Here is an 18,279-nt window from a genome sequence, read left to right on the forward strand (position 1 = left end):
GGTACATGCATTATTAATAGAGAAATATAACTTTTTTTAAAGGGTTTTAATAGAGAGATATACAAAAGAATGCATTTATATATAAATAAATAATTTGTAGTTGACGTTGGATTATGTTCAACTTTTTGTTTCAATCAAGCAAAGAAAGATTTCGGTGCCTTTGCTTGGGACGTGAGAGACAAGAGATAAAGACGACTTACACAACTCACGTTTTCATTAATATTATATATTTTTGGTGTATTTGTATTCAATTCTATTTTTGGAAACTATTTCTTTTACATTTTATGAAAACCAAATTCCCAGTATTTAAATTTTCCCTTTTTACTATTTGTTCAACTTTTTGTCAGCTTTTTTAAATTTTAAAATTTTGAATATATATATACATGTATATAATATTTTTGCAATGCAATATTATTGATTAGTTAAATGTGAATATATCTCCTCTTTATTAAAAGGGAAGTATATTATATAAGAAACCTCACTAATGGTATGTAATTACATTCAAATGTCATTACAAATATATGTATTAAAGAATGAATTAATAATATAACCATTAAGAATAAAAAGATGAAATGCTATTTTAAGTTTAATTAAATTATAAAAGCGAAAATGCATATTTTAAATCCATGACCAATCAAAATGAACGTAAAAGATTTAAGAGATTTAATATCTAAGTTATCATATTAATTTCTTTTATTAATTATTATATTTCACTTTTCATCTTTATATGGTTATATTTTTGTAAAACAAATAACTCATCATATCATTCATATAATAATAAATTATAGATTTTTTTTTTCTGCATATGCCATGATTTGAATTTTTGAAAACAAATATAATTTTTTCTATTTATAACGAAATAATTGTAGAAAAAATTATAACATGTTAATAATTTAACTTAAGTTTATATACATCTAGAGATTTCGCCTGTAGTTTTTTTTAGTATATCAACTGTTAGATCGATACGAATACTAATGTTTCCTGTGGAGGTCTCGTCGTTCTTCTCATTGCGCCTCTCTTCATGATGATGTATCTATTTTGTGAAACCCTAGAGAACAACAAAAGTTTACATTGAGGGCTCTAAATCTATTAACTATCTGTAAAAATGCACATGTTAATATATATATTTTAAAATTTTACTAAATAATCCGCTATGGAAAAATTTTTCTAATTTTTTTTTCTTTTCGAATATTTAAAATTATTACAATTGTTGTACTTGTATTGAACTGTTAACTTTGGCATAACAATTAACGAATATATATGTTATTTTATGATTTTGTAAGTTAGTTGTTATTAACTTATTATGTTAATTTATATGAATACTAGATAAGATAAGAGCCCGCGTAAGTTAGTGTAAATTTTATCTAATGTTATAATAATTTTAAATGAGTTAAAATTTATAAAATAAAACAGAACTAAAGATATACAGATCTTCTCATCAAATAATTCAAAATTCATACCTAAAAATTATTATTTATTTCATTTTTTTAATGTTTTCGTATTTCAAATCTTGATGTTGCTTTTGCTGTTGGTTTACTAAGCAGATACATTGGGTAGCTGTTAATTGGCTACTGAAATATCTTAGAGGAACTAAAGATTTGAAGCTAGTCTATACTAAAGGAGATGATTTTACAGTTCAAGGCTTTATTGATTCAGACTATGCTGTAGATCTTGACAAAAGAAGATCTACCTCTCGCTATGTGATCATGTCGACAAAGTATTGTCACGCTTTCATCAACTGAGGCTGAGTTTGTTGCTCTAACTGAAGCTGTAAAAGATGTTTTATGGATTCAAGGTTTACTGATATGGCTATATTGAGCAAAAGAGAATCTCATTTTGGTGTGATTCGCAATCAGCCATAAGTTTGTCTAAGAACAACACTTTTCATGGCAGAAGAAAGCATGTAGCCATAAAGTTCAACTTTATCAGGGATGTAGTTGAGGAAGGAAACATTGAAGTATTCAAGATTCATACATCTAGTTTAGAAGTTTGTAGCAGCTTTGGATTTTCTAAAGTTGCTTGAGTAAAAATGCAGACATCATTATTGCCTAAAGTTAAATCCATGTGTAAGTGCAAGTTCATGATAGATAGGAGGAAATCAAATCAAGGTGGAGTGTTGTAGTTAATGATTCAATTATAGCGGTTTAGTTGGTTTAGCAAGATTGTGAGGAATTAAAGCAGGCGGTTATCTCTGGTTTGGGATTGCTGAGTAAGAAGAAGCAAAAGTTAAAGACTCTAACTGCAGTGGAAGTTTTGGGGTGTTATAACAGAAACGATGCGTTTATTATTCTTTATCTTCTTCATTCTTGTATTTCTCATTCTTTGTTCTTTGTATCTTGAGAGAAAGAGAAACTAAAGAGTGAGATCGTGATGCATCTTTGTTAGTGATGCATCTCACTTCCACACTCTTTTAACGCTCGTCACTTCCACATGGTTGTTCTGTTTTTGTCGAAACCTGGACAAAAAACCTTCTCAGAGTGATCGAATTTGGTGGGTTATTGTTATTTTTTTCCTGATTTTTGTGTGTTTTTGTTCATTGTTATATCAATTAAATCTCTCTTTCTTTGGAGGGTTTGATGAAAAATTGAGTCTTTGAAATATAATTTTTATATTCCGGGCTGTGGCTTTTGTTAGGATCTCTCTCTGTCTTGTTTAGTTCTTGTCTGGTTTCTCTATAAAAAGTTTTGTTCTTTGTTTGTCCAGGACTGTTTTGGTAACCATAGGAGCTTATGTGGTAAGTAGAGTTATGCTGGTTTGTTTTGATTACGAGTAATGTTTCTTGTTCCTCAGACTTTGTAAAAGATTTGATCTTTATCTTGTTTACTGATGCTGTTCTTGTTGTAGATGTGCTAATTGTTTTCATTAACTATATAGTGAAAACAATTATATAGTTAAATTATAACGATTTGATTTTGTAGATTATGTTTCAAATTGAAAGTGTAGATTTTGTATCTGCTTTGTATATTATGAAAAGTTCTGTTCTTTGTTTGTCTAGGGCTGTTTTGGTAACCAATAGGAGCTTTGTGGTAAGTGGAAGAGTAATGCTGGTTTGTTTTGATTACGAGTAATGTATATGAGACTTTGTAAAAGATTTGATCTTTATCTTGTTTACTGATCCTGTTCTTGTTGTAGAAGTGCTAATTGTTTTCATTAACTGATGCTGTTCTTGTTGTAGATTTTGTATCTGATTGGTTGAAGTAGAAAGCTTGGATAATGCAGTTGGTTTTGTGGTCTTAAGATTAGATATTCCTTTTGTTTGTGTATCTTGAATTGCTCAATTGCAAATTTCTTTGGCAGAGTGAGAACACCTTTTGTTCTTCAATGTGAATCCAGGGTGACCATTGCTTTACTAGGACCTTCTCTACTCACTTGGAGATAATGCTCTGCCGACGAATTCCGATGTTCTCTGCTGTCGCCAAACCTTTCCTCTCTCCTTCACCACCGCTCTTTCGCCTTCCTCTTTCTTCTTTCTCAATGTTCTTCTCTTCCTCGCTCTTGCCGGCTCCTCAATCTTCTAATCCAGTTACGCCTCTCTTATCCTCCAGCCGTAACTGTAGTAGCCAGGCGTTTATTGTTGACCAGTACCTCTCATGTTCCATGCCTGAGAAGCCTCTTCGTGTCGCTGTACTTCTCAGTGGCGGTGTCGATAGTAGTGTCGCTCTCCGTCTTCTCCATGCTGCTGGTCACTCTTGTACTGCTTTCTATCTCAAAATCTGGTTTCAGGTGTGCTTCTTCTTCTTCTTCTTCACAATTGCAATCTAGCAGTGTCTTGTTTGAATTTTTATAGACTTTGAATTGATGATTTCGCTTTACTGTTGTTGGCCTTTTCTAGAATATAGTTTTGTGATGTTTCAATGATTTGTAGGAAGGCTTTGAGAATTTCTGGAATCAGTGCCCTTGGGAAGATGATTTGAAGTATGCAAAGCATGTCTGTGAGCAGGTAGTGTTCTTGATTTTATCGTAAAGCTGATCCTGATCCCTTAATCAACATTGAGATGTTTACTGCTTCTTGATCCATTTTCCAGGTTAATGTTCCTTTGGAGGTTGTGCATTTAACAGATGAGTATTGGGAAAAAGTTGTAAGTTCTTTCTTCAATGCTTCTTTCTAGAATGCTTATAATTTGTGTTTCTGATTGGATTTTTCGACAATAAATCAGGTTTCCTACATTATTGAGGAGTATCGTTGTGGACGTACACCTAATCCAGATGTTTTGTGTAATACTAGAATTAAGTTTGGTAAGCTCTTCTGCTAAATAGCTTTGTAATCGAGAATTTTCGTCCATGAAGAAAGACTTATCTGTTATAAATTGACCTTATATTTTTAGGTGCATTCATGGATGCAATCAGTGATATGGAGTATGACTACGTAGCTTCAGGTCACTATGCTAAAGTGGTCCATCCTCCTGCTGATCAAAATGATTCATCATCTCTTTTGGAACTATCACAAGACATGGTACTTACTCCAATAAAACACTGTTAACTTTTTTTTTATCAGCATGTCTTTAACAGCACTTGGTTGGTTTAATGTTTGCATTGTACCTACTGTTGTAGGCTACTAATGCTTCTTAGGTGTATTGCTTTGGTTTTCAGTTCTCTACCATTGAAAAAAGTGTTCTTCTAATTCCAGGTGAAGGATCAGACTTACTTCCTCTCACATCTCTCTCAAACCCAGCTTAAGAGACTGCTTTTTCCACTTGGTTGTGTAAAGAAGGTACTCGAGGAAGTTCTATTTTTCTAAATTGGGAGAGATTTTGGTGTCTATACCTATGGTCCATTCTGAAATGTGGAGAAATTGAATAGATTTTGATTTCTTGGAGGTGTTTTCATACTTTGTTATCTGATGTACAGGACGAAGTACGTAAACTAGCCACACAATTCGATTTGCCAAATAAAGATAGAAAGGATTCGCAAGGAATATGTTTCCTTGGGAAGGTATACTTTGTAGTATGTTATTCTTGTTAATAGCAATTTGCCTAGTGCAAGTCTGAAACATATGAATATGGTTTTATGTAACAGATAAAGTTCAGTGACTTTGTCGGTACACACATAGGAGAGATGGAAGGAGTTATATTGGAAGCCGAAACTGGGGATTTTCTTGGTAACCATCGGGGATTTTGGTTTTACACGATCGGACAACGCCAAGGTTTGCGTTTACCTGGTGGGCCTTGGTATGTTTCCTAACTATGTATGAAAACCGTTTGTGTTATCTGCAGCTCATAGATCATTAATAGCAGCTTTAGTTTCTGAATATGAACACTTCAATAATGTTGAGATTACACAATGATATTACTTTATCCGTGTGCAGGTATGTTGTTGAAAAGGACACAAAGAACAATGTAGTGTTTGTCTCCAGAAATTACTACTCAATTGATAAGAAAAGACGAATATTCCGTGTTGGTTCCTTAAGATGGCTTTGTGGGAAACCTTCAGACAATGTTAGCAAGCTCCGTTGCAAGGTAAATAATGTAATATGATCAATTACTTTGTACATACGTTCGTTTACTTGGCACTGATAAGTGAAGAGCGACTTTATAGGTCCGACATGGTCCTGGCTTCTACAGCTGCAGTTTTGAAATGGAAGCAAAGGGAGATGTTGCAGTTGTACACTTAGACGAAGACGATCAAGGTCTAGCTGCTGGACAGTTTGCAGCATTTTACGAGGGAACCACTTGCATTGGTTCAGGCGTAATTCTAGAGTCTTGGGACGATCAATGTTTCCCGGTCTGTGCAAAAGCCCTTCAACTCGCAGCGATGGAAGATAAAACCAAACTGGGAAAACCCGTCAAGATCTTGACGATGCCAGTTACATCATCTGTTGAAGCGGATTCAGGAGAAGCCAGTGTAGAAGAAAAGCTGGTTACTGCATGAGAGACGCAATTTGTTGATCTGAAATTTTAGTTGATAGGGAATAACATCATAAGACATACGACTACGAGCTTCAAGAATTGATAGGAATGTTGTATTATACTTAAGGTATAATAATGTTGAGATATGAGTTAATACATAATTTTTGTTTTTTTTTTTAATTGGATTCTATTCTTTTTTTAGTATGAATGTAAAATTATATTCAAAACAAAACCCATGTTTACATTGGATGCATCCTTTTCCTAAACACAAACTGAAAAGAGAAAACAGTCTCCTCAAAGCAAACCAATCTCGCTGGGCGTCTTCAAGATTACCTGGCGGTTTGAAAGATGAAAATCGGGACCGAAGTGTCGATGTGTTTATCAACTAAAATACAGCTTGAAAAATGGGCTTAAAATAGAGCTTGAAAAATGCTATTGCATCAAAACAATTTGAGATCAGTGAAAAAGCTCTGTTGGTGTCTTCTCCAACAATTTTTTCATATTCTTCTGTTGCATTGTGTTTTGTTGTTCCTTATCTCTGTCAGACATGACGATCCCTGCCGCTCTTGTCTTTCTTTATCCCTGTTTGGTGTCCTCTTTGTCTCAAGGCTCAACGTCCACATCATACAAGTCATCCATTTTTGTTTGTCGAAATGCGATTTTTCCTCTTATTCTGATACCAAAAGGATTCATCTTCATTGTCTTTTCAGTGAAAGATATAGAGCCAAAACATTTTATGTCCTTTCATATCTCTGTTATAAAATTGAAATTTGTGTCAACTGAAAGGTTTTGGAAACAGTTTCCCCTTGTTTTGTTCCCATCCTTAGGATTCTAACAACCAAGGCTAGACGTGTCTAATGGATTAAGACAACCTGTTTTGTTCACTATGACAAACTCAAACAAGGGAATTAAAATGATTTCACTTACACCAACTACAGTGGAGCTCTGCTTTGACAATTTTTGGTAGCCTCTGGAATCAAAAGATACATATCAAAACTGTTTGGCTCTAACAAATTAACTCATCACATAAAGGCATTATCCGAATTGCTCCTTCCTTTGTTTTCTTGATCGAGGAAGCGTTCTGGATCGAAGCTCAAGCTTGTTGGGAATGATACTTTTGCACCTTTTTGGCTCTCTTTAATTTTTTCTGCTCTTTTCTCTTTCTCGCCTCTTCCACCATGCGTTGGTGTATTGCCCGCCTCTCCGTCTTAGTTGGTTTACTTTGAGGGATTTCGTTTTCTTTCTTCCCTCTAGAGATTTTGTTCTCCTTCTTCCCTCGAGGGTGATGGTTTAGAGTTTTCTTCATCTTCAAAGGGATTACACGCAGAGGGTTTTTAATCTTCTTCAAATTGTCTAGTCTCTGAGAGCTTTTCTTCTTTTTCTTCGACATGTTTTGACTCTCAGGGCTTTTCATCTTCTTTGGAATGATTTGACTTTGTGGGCTTATCCACTGTATCTTATTTTCATGAAAGGCTGGAATTTTTTCTGACACTCTTTGGTTCTTGAAAACAGTATTTGGACATAATGCTGGTTCTGTATTGATGTCCGTATGATCATCAGGTTGGGCATTTATTGTTTGCAACACAAGTTTGTGTGCTGCCTTCCCAAGCCTATCCCCAGAAATAGATCCTTCTGGATTATACCTGCATGAAAAAACACATTTAACACCGTCCGTATACAAAGGTCTTCCAAAACTTTGCATATGACAACAATTCATAATCTTAACCTATTGGTTTTAATAATCTTTGCAGGAGCTCGTCTTCTGTCACCATCTTCATGCCATAGAAGACCTTCACTTTTCAAATCTACTAGATTTATAGTCTGTGAAGACAATAAATGAAGAACAATTTCTAATTACTTCACTAAAAACAAGTGACCACAACTTGAAACCAAAATCGGAAACCTAGTAGAGAAAAATAGTAAACTCTACAATACCTTTTTAGGGATTACCAATTTTGGAATTTTATGAGTGATCTTGTTGCCTCTAATATCTTCGGGAAGTTTATATATGGCAGAGCTGTAAAGAAAAAAAAATGTTAATCTAAATGAAGATCATTTTCCAAAAGGCATCTTCATAAAGCTAAAGCGGATGCCAAAAAAGTGATTAAGGTCAATCTTGCATTGAGGGCTTACATGACTTGATTGGTTAAAACATCGTCCATGCCCTCAACAGGGGAGCTGAAACATGGAGGCTGACTATCTTTACCAAATGAAGCTATGTAACCATTCATCCCATCACTGCATACATCAAGAAATATGTAATCATTCATTACATTACTACATTCATCACGAAATTTACGATTGCATCTTCTTCCGTCAATTTTTACCACAAAAAAAAAGTCTTCCTCACTTATATACTCAAGAAGGAATTAAAATACTTCGTAAAACTAGGCACGAATTATCACATCACCATGAAAACCACGACCATAACTATTTGTCCAATCGACTATTCACAAGATTCAGACACAAACCTTAGTCCAGGGTCAATTTTCTCCATGATAGTTGCTCGTTCTTCATTGCTCAAGTTGTTGGTACGGCTATTAAGAGAACTGATGAGCTCAGCAAGGGGATGCGATGCAACCACAAAGAGCATGTCAAACAGCACACTGTTTCTTCGAATTTCTTCGTCCTGGTAAAAACATATAGAAGAAAAAGAAAGTTACATGTAATTGTACAGGTTTGTCTTACAAATTAAACCTATACAAAATTCAATATCTAAAATATTAGATAGGACGTACCGTCAGTGATTTCTCCACTAGTGCAACTGTCTCCAGAAGACGCTTCTCTTCAACAAAAGGCAGTTTCGCTATACCCTTTACAATGAAAGATAAAAATATGAGACCGTAAAATTATTACATATCACTGAAGAAATAATGCAGGTCACAAAACCATCAAGTCTGCCTTTAGCAGTATGAAAAACAATCACACCTGCCAAGAATAGCGTTTTCCGTTCATGTCAACCTCAAAATCTGCATACCACAAAAGCTAAAATGAGAGGCATGGATTGCACAATACCACAACAAAAGAGACTAATCTGCAACAACTTCATACCGGCAGGATAAAAATCAGCTATAGGCGAATCTGGATCTGTCATCAATGTCCTGTAGCACTCTGGGAGAGCATGTGCACTGAGAACAAGAATCCAATGGGAAAATCAGTGACAGCAGAGAGGCATTATAAATGCTCAGATTTACAGATAGAATACCTTGCAGATGGAAGAACAGCCATAAGCTGATTAAAAGGTTTAAACGGGGAACCTAGTTCAAACTTGATATCTAGCTTATCAAGGCCCTTGAGATCTGATGCGAAAGGTGCATAATGATATGGATAAAACCTGCAAAATAAATCTGCAATTAACCACATAAAAATTAATGGGAAAAAAGAAAGTGCGAATGATTTTGTCCATTTCCACTAAGATTACTATAATAAGGCCATCCTGTCAGAAAACTAGGCTCTTTTGGAATAAAATCATAACAGGCATATAATATATCATAAACAGAGAATAGAGATACACAGAATGTTAACCATAATAGCTTAATTACTATAGCATCTGTTTTATGTAGAAGCTCTATTCGAATAAACAAAGATGCGTGGCACAATTATGATGGAAGTCTTGCACATCAAATTTAATATTTTGAACAGCTCAGTAAAAATACTAGGACAATGTGTAAATTAAAATGAGTATCAAAATCCTACAAGACAATATGGTATAACTCAGCGCAATAACCATACAGCTTCAAAGAATTAGATAAAATGAAACAAAAGAAAATAATAAATGTGAATAGTATAAAATATATGTATAAGGATGACCAGAAACTGACCAGTTCCAGGAACAAACACCATGATAATAATAATGCATTATCCAACAAAGACCTTCTATATACTTCAAAACCTAGCAAATAATTAGAAGAAAAACAGTAAATTTCATGCATTCTGAGTGACTTAAACCATAATATATCCTTATCAATTAAACACAATGGGATACTCACAACATCTTTGCGTATTTGTTCCATTTCCTCAACAGACTTAGCTGTGAATTTCTCTTCATAGTATCTCTCCCTCCATCCTGATTCACCTAGCTTAACCTGATAATACAACAGCCATGTGAACTTGCTAGCGTAATTAAATGATTAGACGTAGTTCACAAACTCATGATTCCATTAATGGAAACACAGCAGAATAAAATATGACCTTATCTTGTTCTCCATTTCCTGAGCTGAACAAATCACCTTTATCCCGCAGCAGTTTCTTAAGCTTAAACTTTAAGTCTTCTCTGTTATCTAGTTCCTGAAAACCACTTTGTACTTTAGTGCACTTCAAATGAGAAAGAAGAGCTCAAGTTCTAAAAGAACATCAAGCAAAAAGTTTCAGTCTTGACAGTTTACCAAAATTTGTAATGGAGTAGAACAATAGTTTCCATTAAACCAGCATATGATAAAATAAAATAAAAAGAAATGCAGTTCAAAAATGGCGAGACAAGCTGATAATTTGTTAAAATTCCTTAGATATGAGATGACTTACTTCTGTTTTGATTCTATTTTCTGTTTCAACATTCGCCACACCAATGTTATCATCCAAAGACAGACGCAAATATTTGTTTGGAGGGGAGTGCAATGAATCAGACACTTCATCTAGACAATCTAATTGCACCGACTTGCCAGAGAATTGTCTGCTTGCTTGAGCACTGTCACGAGCTTTGTCACGACAAAACCTTTCTGCTTGCCTCTGTAACAGACATCACAACACTTGCACCAATGAGAAACTAACCCATAAAATGGAACAGAAGTTGTAGATTTTGATGTATTCTAATCTTCATTTTCCTTAGATCAGAGGGGTGTTAAATTCCTAGAGCTAGTGCAGAAAAGTTTTTGACACATGGAAAAGTGAGGCGTACGGCCATCTTAAAGAAAGAAAACGCTAAGTATATTATATACTAATAAATAACACAAGTATCATCCTAGAGAAGCAAAATGACAATACATAAAGGATTGTAACCACCAAAGTTTCGATTTTCCAATTTATCTTACATATATTCCACTCAACTAAAAGGAACGACATTTTCCTGGACTAAAAATCCACTGAGTTACTCTTCACCTAGAGGAAATACAGTTTTAAAAACAAAACAAAAATTCTACATGTCAGAGAGAAGTGATTATAGCCTGGTCAGACATGTAACAGATGAGCACCTCCATACTGTAAATTGGTGGCTACTGTTTTTTTTATAAGCGTGTCCTTCAAATGTAAGGTAATGCAGATAACTAAATAAAACAAAATTATTGAAGATGGACGATAATAACCTGATGTATTTGTGCTCTCTTCAAAAATATTTGATTTTCATAGATCCCAACGGCCTGGATGAAACGCTCCACATTACTTAAGTTCAGCTGAAAGTTAGTAAAAACAAAAATTTTAAACTATATAATTCAACAGCCATACAAAGTAAGATAAAAGAATAACCAATTAATGAACCTTGCTTGCATCAGTTAAGAATCTTTTTGCTGATCCGAAGTGACTCCTGTACACAGACATCAGCAATTCTATAGCACCCTGCATGCAACAGGAATATTAAGATTTTTGAACTTTTTTTTTCAAAATTCTTAAGATTTCTATGAAGTGATTTATAACTCTGACGTAGAAAAGTATGATATAGGAACATCTCCTATACCAAAGAAATGCCATTTCTCAAAGATAACGCTGACATGATCATACAAATGTAAGGGCACACTGTACCAGGCATTTTGACACCTGGAAGAAAGTATTAGCAACAGAAATATACAAACCTCTCGTATCTCTAGCGTAGGCATATGTGGCAGGAAATCATTCCCAACAAAAAAACAGATGAAGATGAAGTCATCAATCAAGCGGTCCAAAGGTTTTTTCGATCGCTTGCTAGGTTTCTGCATGTCGTGTTTCAAATACTCTCGAAGTATCCAGATATTGACAAACTGTCGAAAGATGAAAGTACTTCATGATTATGGTAAACATATTAATGAGCCTTTTACGTACCATGCAATTTAGAAAACATGGTATTGAGGTATGTAACCCTGAAAAGTACCTCGTATGGCTTCTTCTTTACAACATCTGTCTCAGTGTTATCAAGCATTTCTCCTGCCTTCCTCTTTGCTTTGCCCACACAATCTGCTGCTCGGTGCCCCATCTGACCACACAAGAAGCATCTGTCTTGATCTCCAGGAAAGAAAACAACCTAGATGAAGTCACCAAGAAAAAATACAGTTGAATATATTGAAGAACGTGTTAAAATAAACAAGATAGATTGGTCATTGTTTGACCAGGAATAAACCCAAAGGAACAATTAAACAAACCTCACGAAGGATTGAAAAATGAATTTCGTGGGTGGCCAAAGACAGCATGATTAAATCGGCATCCTGTTATTAAGAAATAATAAGTAGAAAGGCCTTATTAGCTTGCTCGATTAAGATCAGAACAATCTTGCTGCAAATCAAACATGAAAGCATGTAAATAATAAGAATTAAAGGAAGTTTATATACCAAACCATATAAACAATGATGAGTGTTTGGGTTATAACCCGGATGGTTCTTATTACAACGTATGTAGGACATGATCTTGTGTTCCCCCTCACCAGGAACATTAGCATCCGAGAGAATAACCTTCAGAATAAGGAAATCATGAGCAAAACTTGAAGTATGTTGTCAGACAGCCATAAGGAAAATATCAGAGACCCTAATTAATACCTTGATATTTTTCCACCCAGGATCAGAATTCAGTCTAACGTGAATATAGTACCGCAACGCAAAGGACAGTGTAGCCATGAATTCTGTTCCAGGAGTTATAACATTAGAGTCAAAAACTTGAGAATCCACTTTAGGAGGCAACTTCTTCCCTTCTCTCTCAAACTCTTCCCGCAGCTGCTCTTCTTCAGCTGCCTAAAACAGCAGATAATAGATTAAAAATATCTCAATGGTAAATAATGCTCCCAACACAGCAATTGATTCGCTCTAGTAGAATAATATGTTACATACAAGTCTGATCTAAAATATACTAACAGAATCGGTCCAACTATCATCAGAGATAATTCATTTTAGATAATAATATATATAACATAGAACGATATGATCACAGGGACAAAGCTATACTCAACAGACAACATCTCTTGTATAATCTAGACGTTTTGGAAATTCCCGTTAGTAAAAACTGTTCCCAACATGATAATGACATATAACATAAAACGATATGATCACAGGGACGAAGCTATACTCTTGTATGATCTAAAAGTTTTGGAACTTCTCGTTCGTAACAACTGTTAATCATTGATTCATCTTTCTCCTAGTAACATCTTATGCTCATACAAAATTGGAATGTCCATCAAAGCCAACAGCAGGATCAATTCATCTATAACCAGAGATACTTAAGAACGGTACATTCGCTATCAAGTGGTCGGTTAAAGCACACAATTCATACAAATTAAGTGAAATAAGTATATAACAAAAAGGAGATGACACATACTGCTTCAGCTGCATCTTTTGCTGCTCTAAACCTTCTAGCTCTCTGTTGATTCATTTTAGCCCTTGGAGCAACACCATCTGCAAAAATCCACACACACAATGAAACAAAATTCACAAACACACATAAAACTAAAACCCAAATAATACAATGTAATGCCATACACTCACCAATAGCCATGAATAAGAGCTTCCGAGGTCGAACCATAACAAAAAGCCTATCAATGTAATCGAACATACATTGAAAAACTTCCGTAAACGTAGTAGGAGACGGCTTGTCTTCAGGATGAAAACACGGATGAATGATTCCGTTCATGTCGAGATAGAGATTATCATACTCGTAACCATTGGGATTAGGTTTGCTTGTATCGATTGGGATCGTGACGCCGCCATTAACCTCGAGAGGTTCTTCTTCGATTACTTCTTGGAGAATCAATGGATACCTTTCGATTAACCATTTGTAGAACGACGGTACTCCCATCGGAAAAATTTTCCGGGAAGAACTCTAAACCCCTAAGTAGAGATTGTGACGTTAAACCCCAGCTAGTGTGGTGCAGAGGCTGTGGAGTGAACGGGGACGACGATCTTTTAGGTCACGGGAGGAATAAACCAATTGCTATTTCAAAACCGAACCGGTTGAATTATTTATTGGGTCGTGGTTCAAACTGGTCAGACATGATTCAGTAATTGCTCCATTTTAACATAACCAGGGGGTGTATTCAAATTAGTATTTTAAGAGATTTGAGTTTTATTGAGATTTTAATGATTTTAGAGAATTTCATATGATTTATGTAAAATCCTTTCAAATTCCACCTAAAACAGTGAGATTTGGATTGTTGTATTTTTAACTAAAAAAGTTCCATGAAATCTTCTGAAACCCTCTGAAATCATTTAAAATAAAATCCACAAACTGTTTTCAATAACAGTGGATTTCAAGGTGGATTTTAAAATGATTAGTTCAATAACAGTGGATTTCATGAGGCTTTTTAAAATTCATGATTGAATAACACTGGATTTGTAAACTTTTTACAAACCCTCTGAAATCATTTAGTGTAACGTCCGTGACAAAATTTTGGCTTGTGGTTGTGGTGAGTGTCGATCGACACCACAATTAGTCGGTTCAACAGGTTTAATTTAGTTGAATTGGTTTAGGTTAATCCTAGGACTCGTGTTTAAAAAAGAAAACTCGACCCTAGTAGTTTACAGTCGCTTTCTAAAAGTTGTGAAAAGAACATTGTGACGGTGATTCCAGTGAGTTTTGGTGAGTTCTAGTGAGGTTTGGAGGATTGTTCTTGCTTGTTTAGACTAGAGGAGACTAGATTCGTGGTTGTTGGTGTTAGAAGAGTCATATCCTTCCTTGTTCTCTCTTGTTTTCGTTGATACTCATCCATTTCAGAGGTGAGTGCATGATAAGGCTTATCTAAGCAATTTTGATATGATCGTGGCTAGCACGGAGCAAGAGGCTACAGAGAAACCAGAGATGGTGGGAAGGATCACTCGTTCAAGAGCTAAGGAGATGGCCAAGAAAGCACACACATTCATAGCTGACGGGTCATTCAACCTACCAAGGATCCAAGTCTTCAACATATCTAACCTGAAGACTTCACCCGGTGATGAGGACTAGGTAACTTAGGTGAGAAGTTTGTACTCTTTTTCCCATAGCTGAGTTTTGTCCCAATGGGTTTTCTCAGCATGGTTTTTAATGAGGCAAATGGATCACTACGTCGAGTTATCTAGAAATCATTACCCAAGGGGAACAATGTACTTCTGTACTACTACAGGTCGTCGAGCTTATGTACTAGTTCAGCCGATTTCTATACTACTACATGACGTCGGGAAATCTTGCTGTTTTTATTATTTCCTTAAAACGTGTTGTTATTTTGGTTTTGAACTTCTTGTTGTTTGGAGTGTCGTGCCCTAGGGTATTTAAACCCAAAGCTACGCCTCTTTTCTCTTTAGCGAAGAAGTTGTATGAACAAGTATTGTCACACTTTTTCTCTCAGTTCGAATTCTTGAATGCGTTCTAGATTTCCGGGTTTCTATACACTTTGTGATTCAGAAACTCTTCATTGTTACAATCCATACAACCACCTAAATATCTATCTCCATCAAACCATTGTTTCATCATTCAATCTTCTCATATCATCACTCACGTTCATCGCCCATCATCATCAACAAACTCACGTCGCCTATCACCTATCTTCAGCCTTCATCGGAGTTCTATCCTAGGGAGATCATATTATGTGGTATCAAAGCCAACTCTGTGCCAAGGCTAAGCGATTCTAAGAACCTTAATCTCTTGCTTAATTTTGTTTGTTTAGTTTAGGGTTTGTTTTGAGTTTTGTTGAATTTGTTTTGTGTCTAGATCGAATAGGGTTTAGTTTTTGTTGGAGCGTTTGTGTCTAGGTCGTTTAGGAGTTAGTTTTGAGTTAATTCAAAATTAAACTGCAATTAGGGTTTAGTTATTTCGAGTTCGTTAGCTATAGGGTTTGGTATTGTTCGAGTTTGTGTTGTTCTGCTTTACATTAGGTCTGCAAGTTGTGTTTCTTGTTTAAAAATTCAGAGTCTTAGAGTTCATTTTTGTTTCTTTGTTTTCTCATTCAAAGAACAAGTTACTGCGAGTACTTCTTTAATTTGCAGGTACAATGGCGCTCTCTGCAGAAGCCATGGAAGCTTTGAACCAAGCCATGTCTAAGCAAATAGCAGAAGCAAACAGGACAATGTCTACTCAGTTCCAACAACAGATGGAGCAGCTCAGTAACAAGTTTGAGAAGCAGATCAAAGACATAGCTCAAACATCTAGCGCCTCAGATCAAAGTTCTACAGAACCACCTAGCCCTAATGAGGCCCGACGTTTAGCTAAAGGAAAGGCTCACGTGGGATCTACTTCAAAGCATCCACGGAATAGAACAGCTAAGTCACCTAGTGGGGGAAGAGAGACGTGTTTCAATCAGAGAAGAGATATTCCAAGTACAGAAAGGGGAAACCGTAGGACTGGCAGAGATCATATACGTCCACGACGAGCTGAACAAGTAGTTGGGCATCGAATCTACATTGAGTCAGATAGAGATTGTTCTGAAGCAGATGACGTTTCAGATCATAGTCAAGAGACAGTGAGGAGAAACAGAAACAGAGATCATGGAAGAGATTATGATCCTCTGAAGCAGCAGCTGAATCATCTCAAGATTCAGTATCCTTCTTTCCATGGTACCAATGATCCAGAGACTTATCTAGATTGGAAAAGGAAGATGGAGTCTAACTTTCAGGTTCAGGGTACTTATGAGCTGAACAAGGTGAAGATAGCCATATCCGAATTCAATGGCTATGCTTTGTTGTGGTGGGAGCAGCTAGGACTTACTAGACATCGACAGAGAGAGCCTGCTATCACTACATGGGAACAGTTAGTCACGCAAATGAGGAAGAAATTTGTACCCACACATTACTAAAGAGAGACTCTTAACAAGCTTAGGCGTCTCATTCAAGTTACTAAGTCTGTTAGAGATTACTATCAAGAGCTGGAAACGCTTATGATCAGGGCTGATCTAAGAGAAAGTGAAGACATGATTATGTCAAGGTTTCTTGGAGGTTTAAACAGAGAGATTCAAGACAAGGTAGAGTTGCAGAACTATGAAGATGTTCAGGAAATGGTACATAAGGCAGAGCTAATTGAATCACATATCAAGAGAAAGGGGGTGAGAACAGCATTTACGCCTAATATGTCCAAGCCAAGAGAGTTCAACAAACCCGCCTTCACCAAGGATAGTAAACCCGCGACAGCCACCGTCAAAGAGGAAGTTAAAATCGATTACAAGCCCAAGAGTAGCACCTCTACAAGTCATATCAGGTGTTTCAAGTGCCAAGGAATGGGGCATTACTCGAGAGACTGTCCTAACAAGAAGATGTTTCTTCTTTAAGAAGGAGAAGAAATTGTGCATGTAGATAGTTCAGAAAGTGAACCAGAGCCTGAACTAGATCAGGAAGGAGAAACCGCAGTCATGGGAGAGATGCTAGTGGCACGCAGAGCTTTAAGTGTTCAGATACACCCAGATGATAGAGGTCAGCGTGAGAATCTATTTCACACCAGGTGTATGGTTCAAGACAAGGTCTGCACCTTGATCGTTGATGGAGGAAGCTGTACTAATGCAGCCAGTGAAGAGATGGTTCAGAAGCTTAATCTCAAGACCACTTCACATCCAAGACCTTATCAGCTACAGTGGCTGAACAACAAGGGAGCTTTAACAGTTTCGCAGCAAGTGATGGTGAAACTAGCGATTGGGAAGTATGAGGATGAGTTGCTATGTGATGTGATCCCAATGAAGTCAAGTCATATTCTGCTGGGAAGACCATGGCAGTTCGACAGAAGAGTGTTTCATGATGGCTACACCAATAAGCAGTCATTTGAGTTCAAGGGACGCAAGATCACTCTTTTACCACTTACACCCGGCGAAATCTACAAGGATCAACTTCACATGAACCGCAAGGATACATAGAAAGTGTCTCACAACCTGTACATCAGTCACAGAGAGTTCAACAAGCTATTTGATTCAGAGATGACCACATTCATGTTTGTGTATAAGGAGACACTCACCAGTACTAAGTCAGCAGAAGAGCTTCCACGCGAGATGATAGAGATTATAGAGGGGTACAAGGATGTATTTCCAGAAAAGATACCTCCAGGCCTGCCGCCAATACGTGGGATAGAGCATCAGATCGACTTGGTACCTGGTTCAGTATTACCGAACAGACCTGCTTATAGAACCAATCCAGTAGAGACTAAAGAACTTCAGAAGCAAGTAGAAGAACTGATGAGCAAGGGACACATCAGAGAGAGTCTTAGTCCTTGTGCAGTACCAGTTTTGCTTGTACCAAAGAAAGATGGTTCATGAAGGATGTGTGTTGACTGCAGAGCTATTAACAACATCACAGTGAAGTACAGACATCCAATTCCGAGA

The 18,279-nt window shown here is 36.2% G+C and overlaps 2 protein-coding genes across 6 annotated transcripts; one reads left to right on the top strand and one right to left on the bottom strand.

The window, feature by feature from the left end:
* The first annotated feature begins 2,322 nt into the window (after positions 1 to 2,322).
* Positions 2,323 to 6,007, top strand: LOC17874892 (tRNA-specific 2-thiouridylase MnmA). 5 transcript variants are annotated; one of them, XM_023783257.1, is made up of 13 exons: positions 2,323 to 2,490; positions 2,704 to 2,734; positions 2,996 to 3,026; positions 3,334 to 3,723; positions 3,866 to 3,940; positions 4,026 to 4,079; positions 4,158 to 4,236; positions 4,326 to 4,453; positions 4,628 to 4,711; positions 4,849 to 4,932; positions 5,017 to 5,168; positions 5,306 to 5,456; positions 5,536 to 6,007. In XM_023783257.1, the coding sequence occupies exons 2-13, from the start codon at positions 2,730 to 2,732 to the stop codon at positions 5,866 to 5,868; spliced, it is 1,566 nt and encodes a 521-aa protein (XP_023639025.1). In that variant the 5' UTR covers positions 2,323 to 2,490; positions 2,704 to 2,729; the 3' UTR covers positions 5,869 to 6,007. The 5 variants fall into 5 exon arrangements, with proteins under 5 accessions (XP_023639025.1, XP_023639030.1, XP_023639034.1 ...); XM_023783262.1 differs by lacking the exon at positions 2,996 to 3,026; XM_023783266.1 differs by lacking the exon at positions 2,704 to 2,734.
* A 684-nt stretch (positions 6,008 to 6,691) lies between these two features.
* On the bottom strand, positions 6,692 to 13,977 carry LOC17875361 (5'-3' exoribonuclease 2). Its single transcript, XM_006279409.2, has 22 exons — positions 13,499 to 13,977; positions 13,332 to 13,408; positions 12,560 to 12,751; positions 12,356 to 12,475; positions 12,170 to 12,232; positions 11,902 to 12,051; positions 11,627 to 11,791; positions 11,316 to 11,393; positions 11,144 to 11,230; positions 10,368 to 10,571; positions 10,038 to 10,133; positions 9,836 to 9,931; positions 9,668 to 9,738; positions 9,052 to 9,180; positions 8,898 to 8,974; positions 8,775 to 8,815; positions 8,585 to 8,659; positions 8,318 to 8,475; positions 7,980 to 8,084; positions 7,782 to 7,863; positions 7,573 to 7,667; positions 6,692 to 7,489 (listed from the first exon to the last, which is right to left on the bottom strand). Exons 1-22 carry the CDS (start codon positions 13,806 to 13,808, stop codon positions 6,940 to 6,942), a joined length of 3,021 nt encoding a protein of 1,006 aa, XP_006279471.1. The 5' UTR covers positions 13,809 to 13,977; the 3' UTR covers positions 6,692 to 6,939.
* Between the last annotated feature and the right edge of the window lie 4,302 nt (positions 13,978 to 18,279).

The sequence above is a fragment of the Capsella rubella genome, unplaced genomic scaffold (assembly GCF_000375325.1).
Source record: "Capsella rubella cultivar Monte Gargano unplaced genomic scaffold, Caprub1_0 scaffold_8, whole genome shotgun sequence".
Lineage (NCBI taxonomy): Eukaryota > Viridiplantae > Streptophyta > Magnoliopsida > Brassicales > Brassicaceae > Capsella > Capsella rubella.

Coding starts and splice junctions, on each gene's coding strand:
- LOC17874892 (XM_023783257.1), top strand. Junction 3,724..3,865: donor ATCTCAAAATCTGGTTTCAG/GTGTGCTTCTTC, acceptor AATGATTTGTAG/GAAGGCTTTGAGAATTTCTG. Junction 4,080..4,157: donor ATGAGTATTGGGAAAAAGTT/GTAAGTTCTTTC, acceptor ACAATAAATCAG/GTTTCCTACATTATTGAGGA.
- LOC17875361 (XM_006279409.2), bottom strand. CDS start 13,808: ATGGGAGTACCGTCGTTCTACAAATGGTTAATCGAAAGGTATCCATTG. Junction 11,394..11,626: donor CTACGCTAGAGATACGAGAG/GTTTGTATATTT, acceptor TGTTGCATGCAG/GGTGCTATAGAATTGCTGAT. Junction 9,181..9,667: donor GGTGTTTGTTCCTGGAACTG/GTCAGTTTCTGG, acceptor TTTATTTTGCAG/GTTTTATCCATATCATTATG.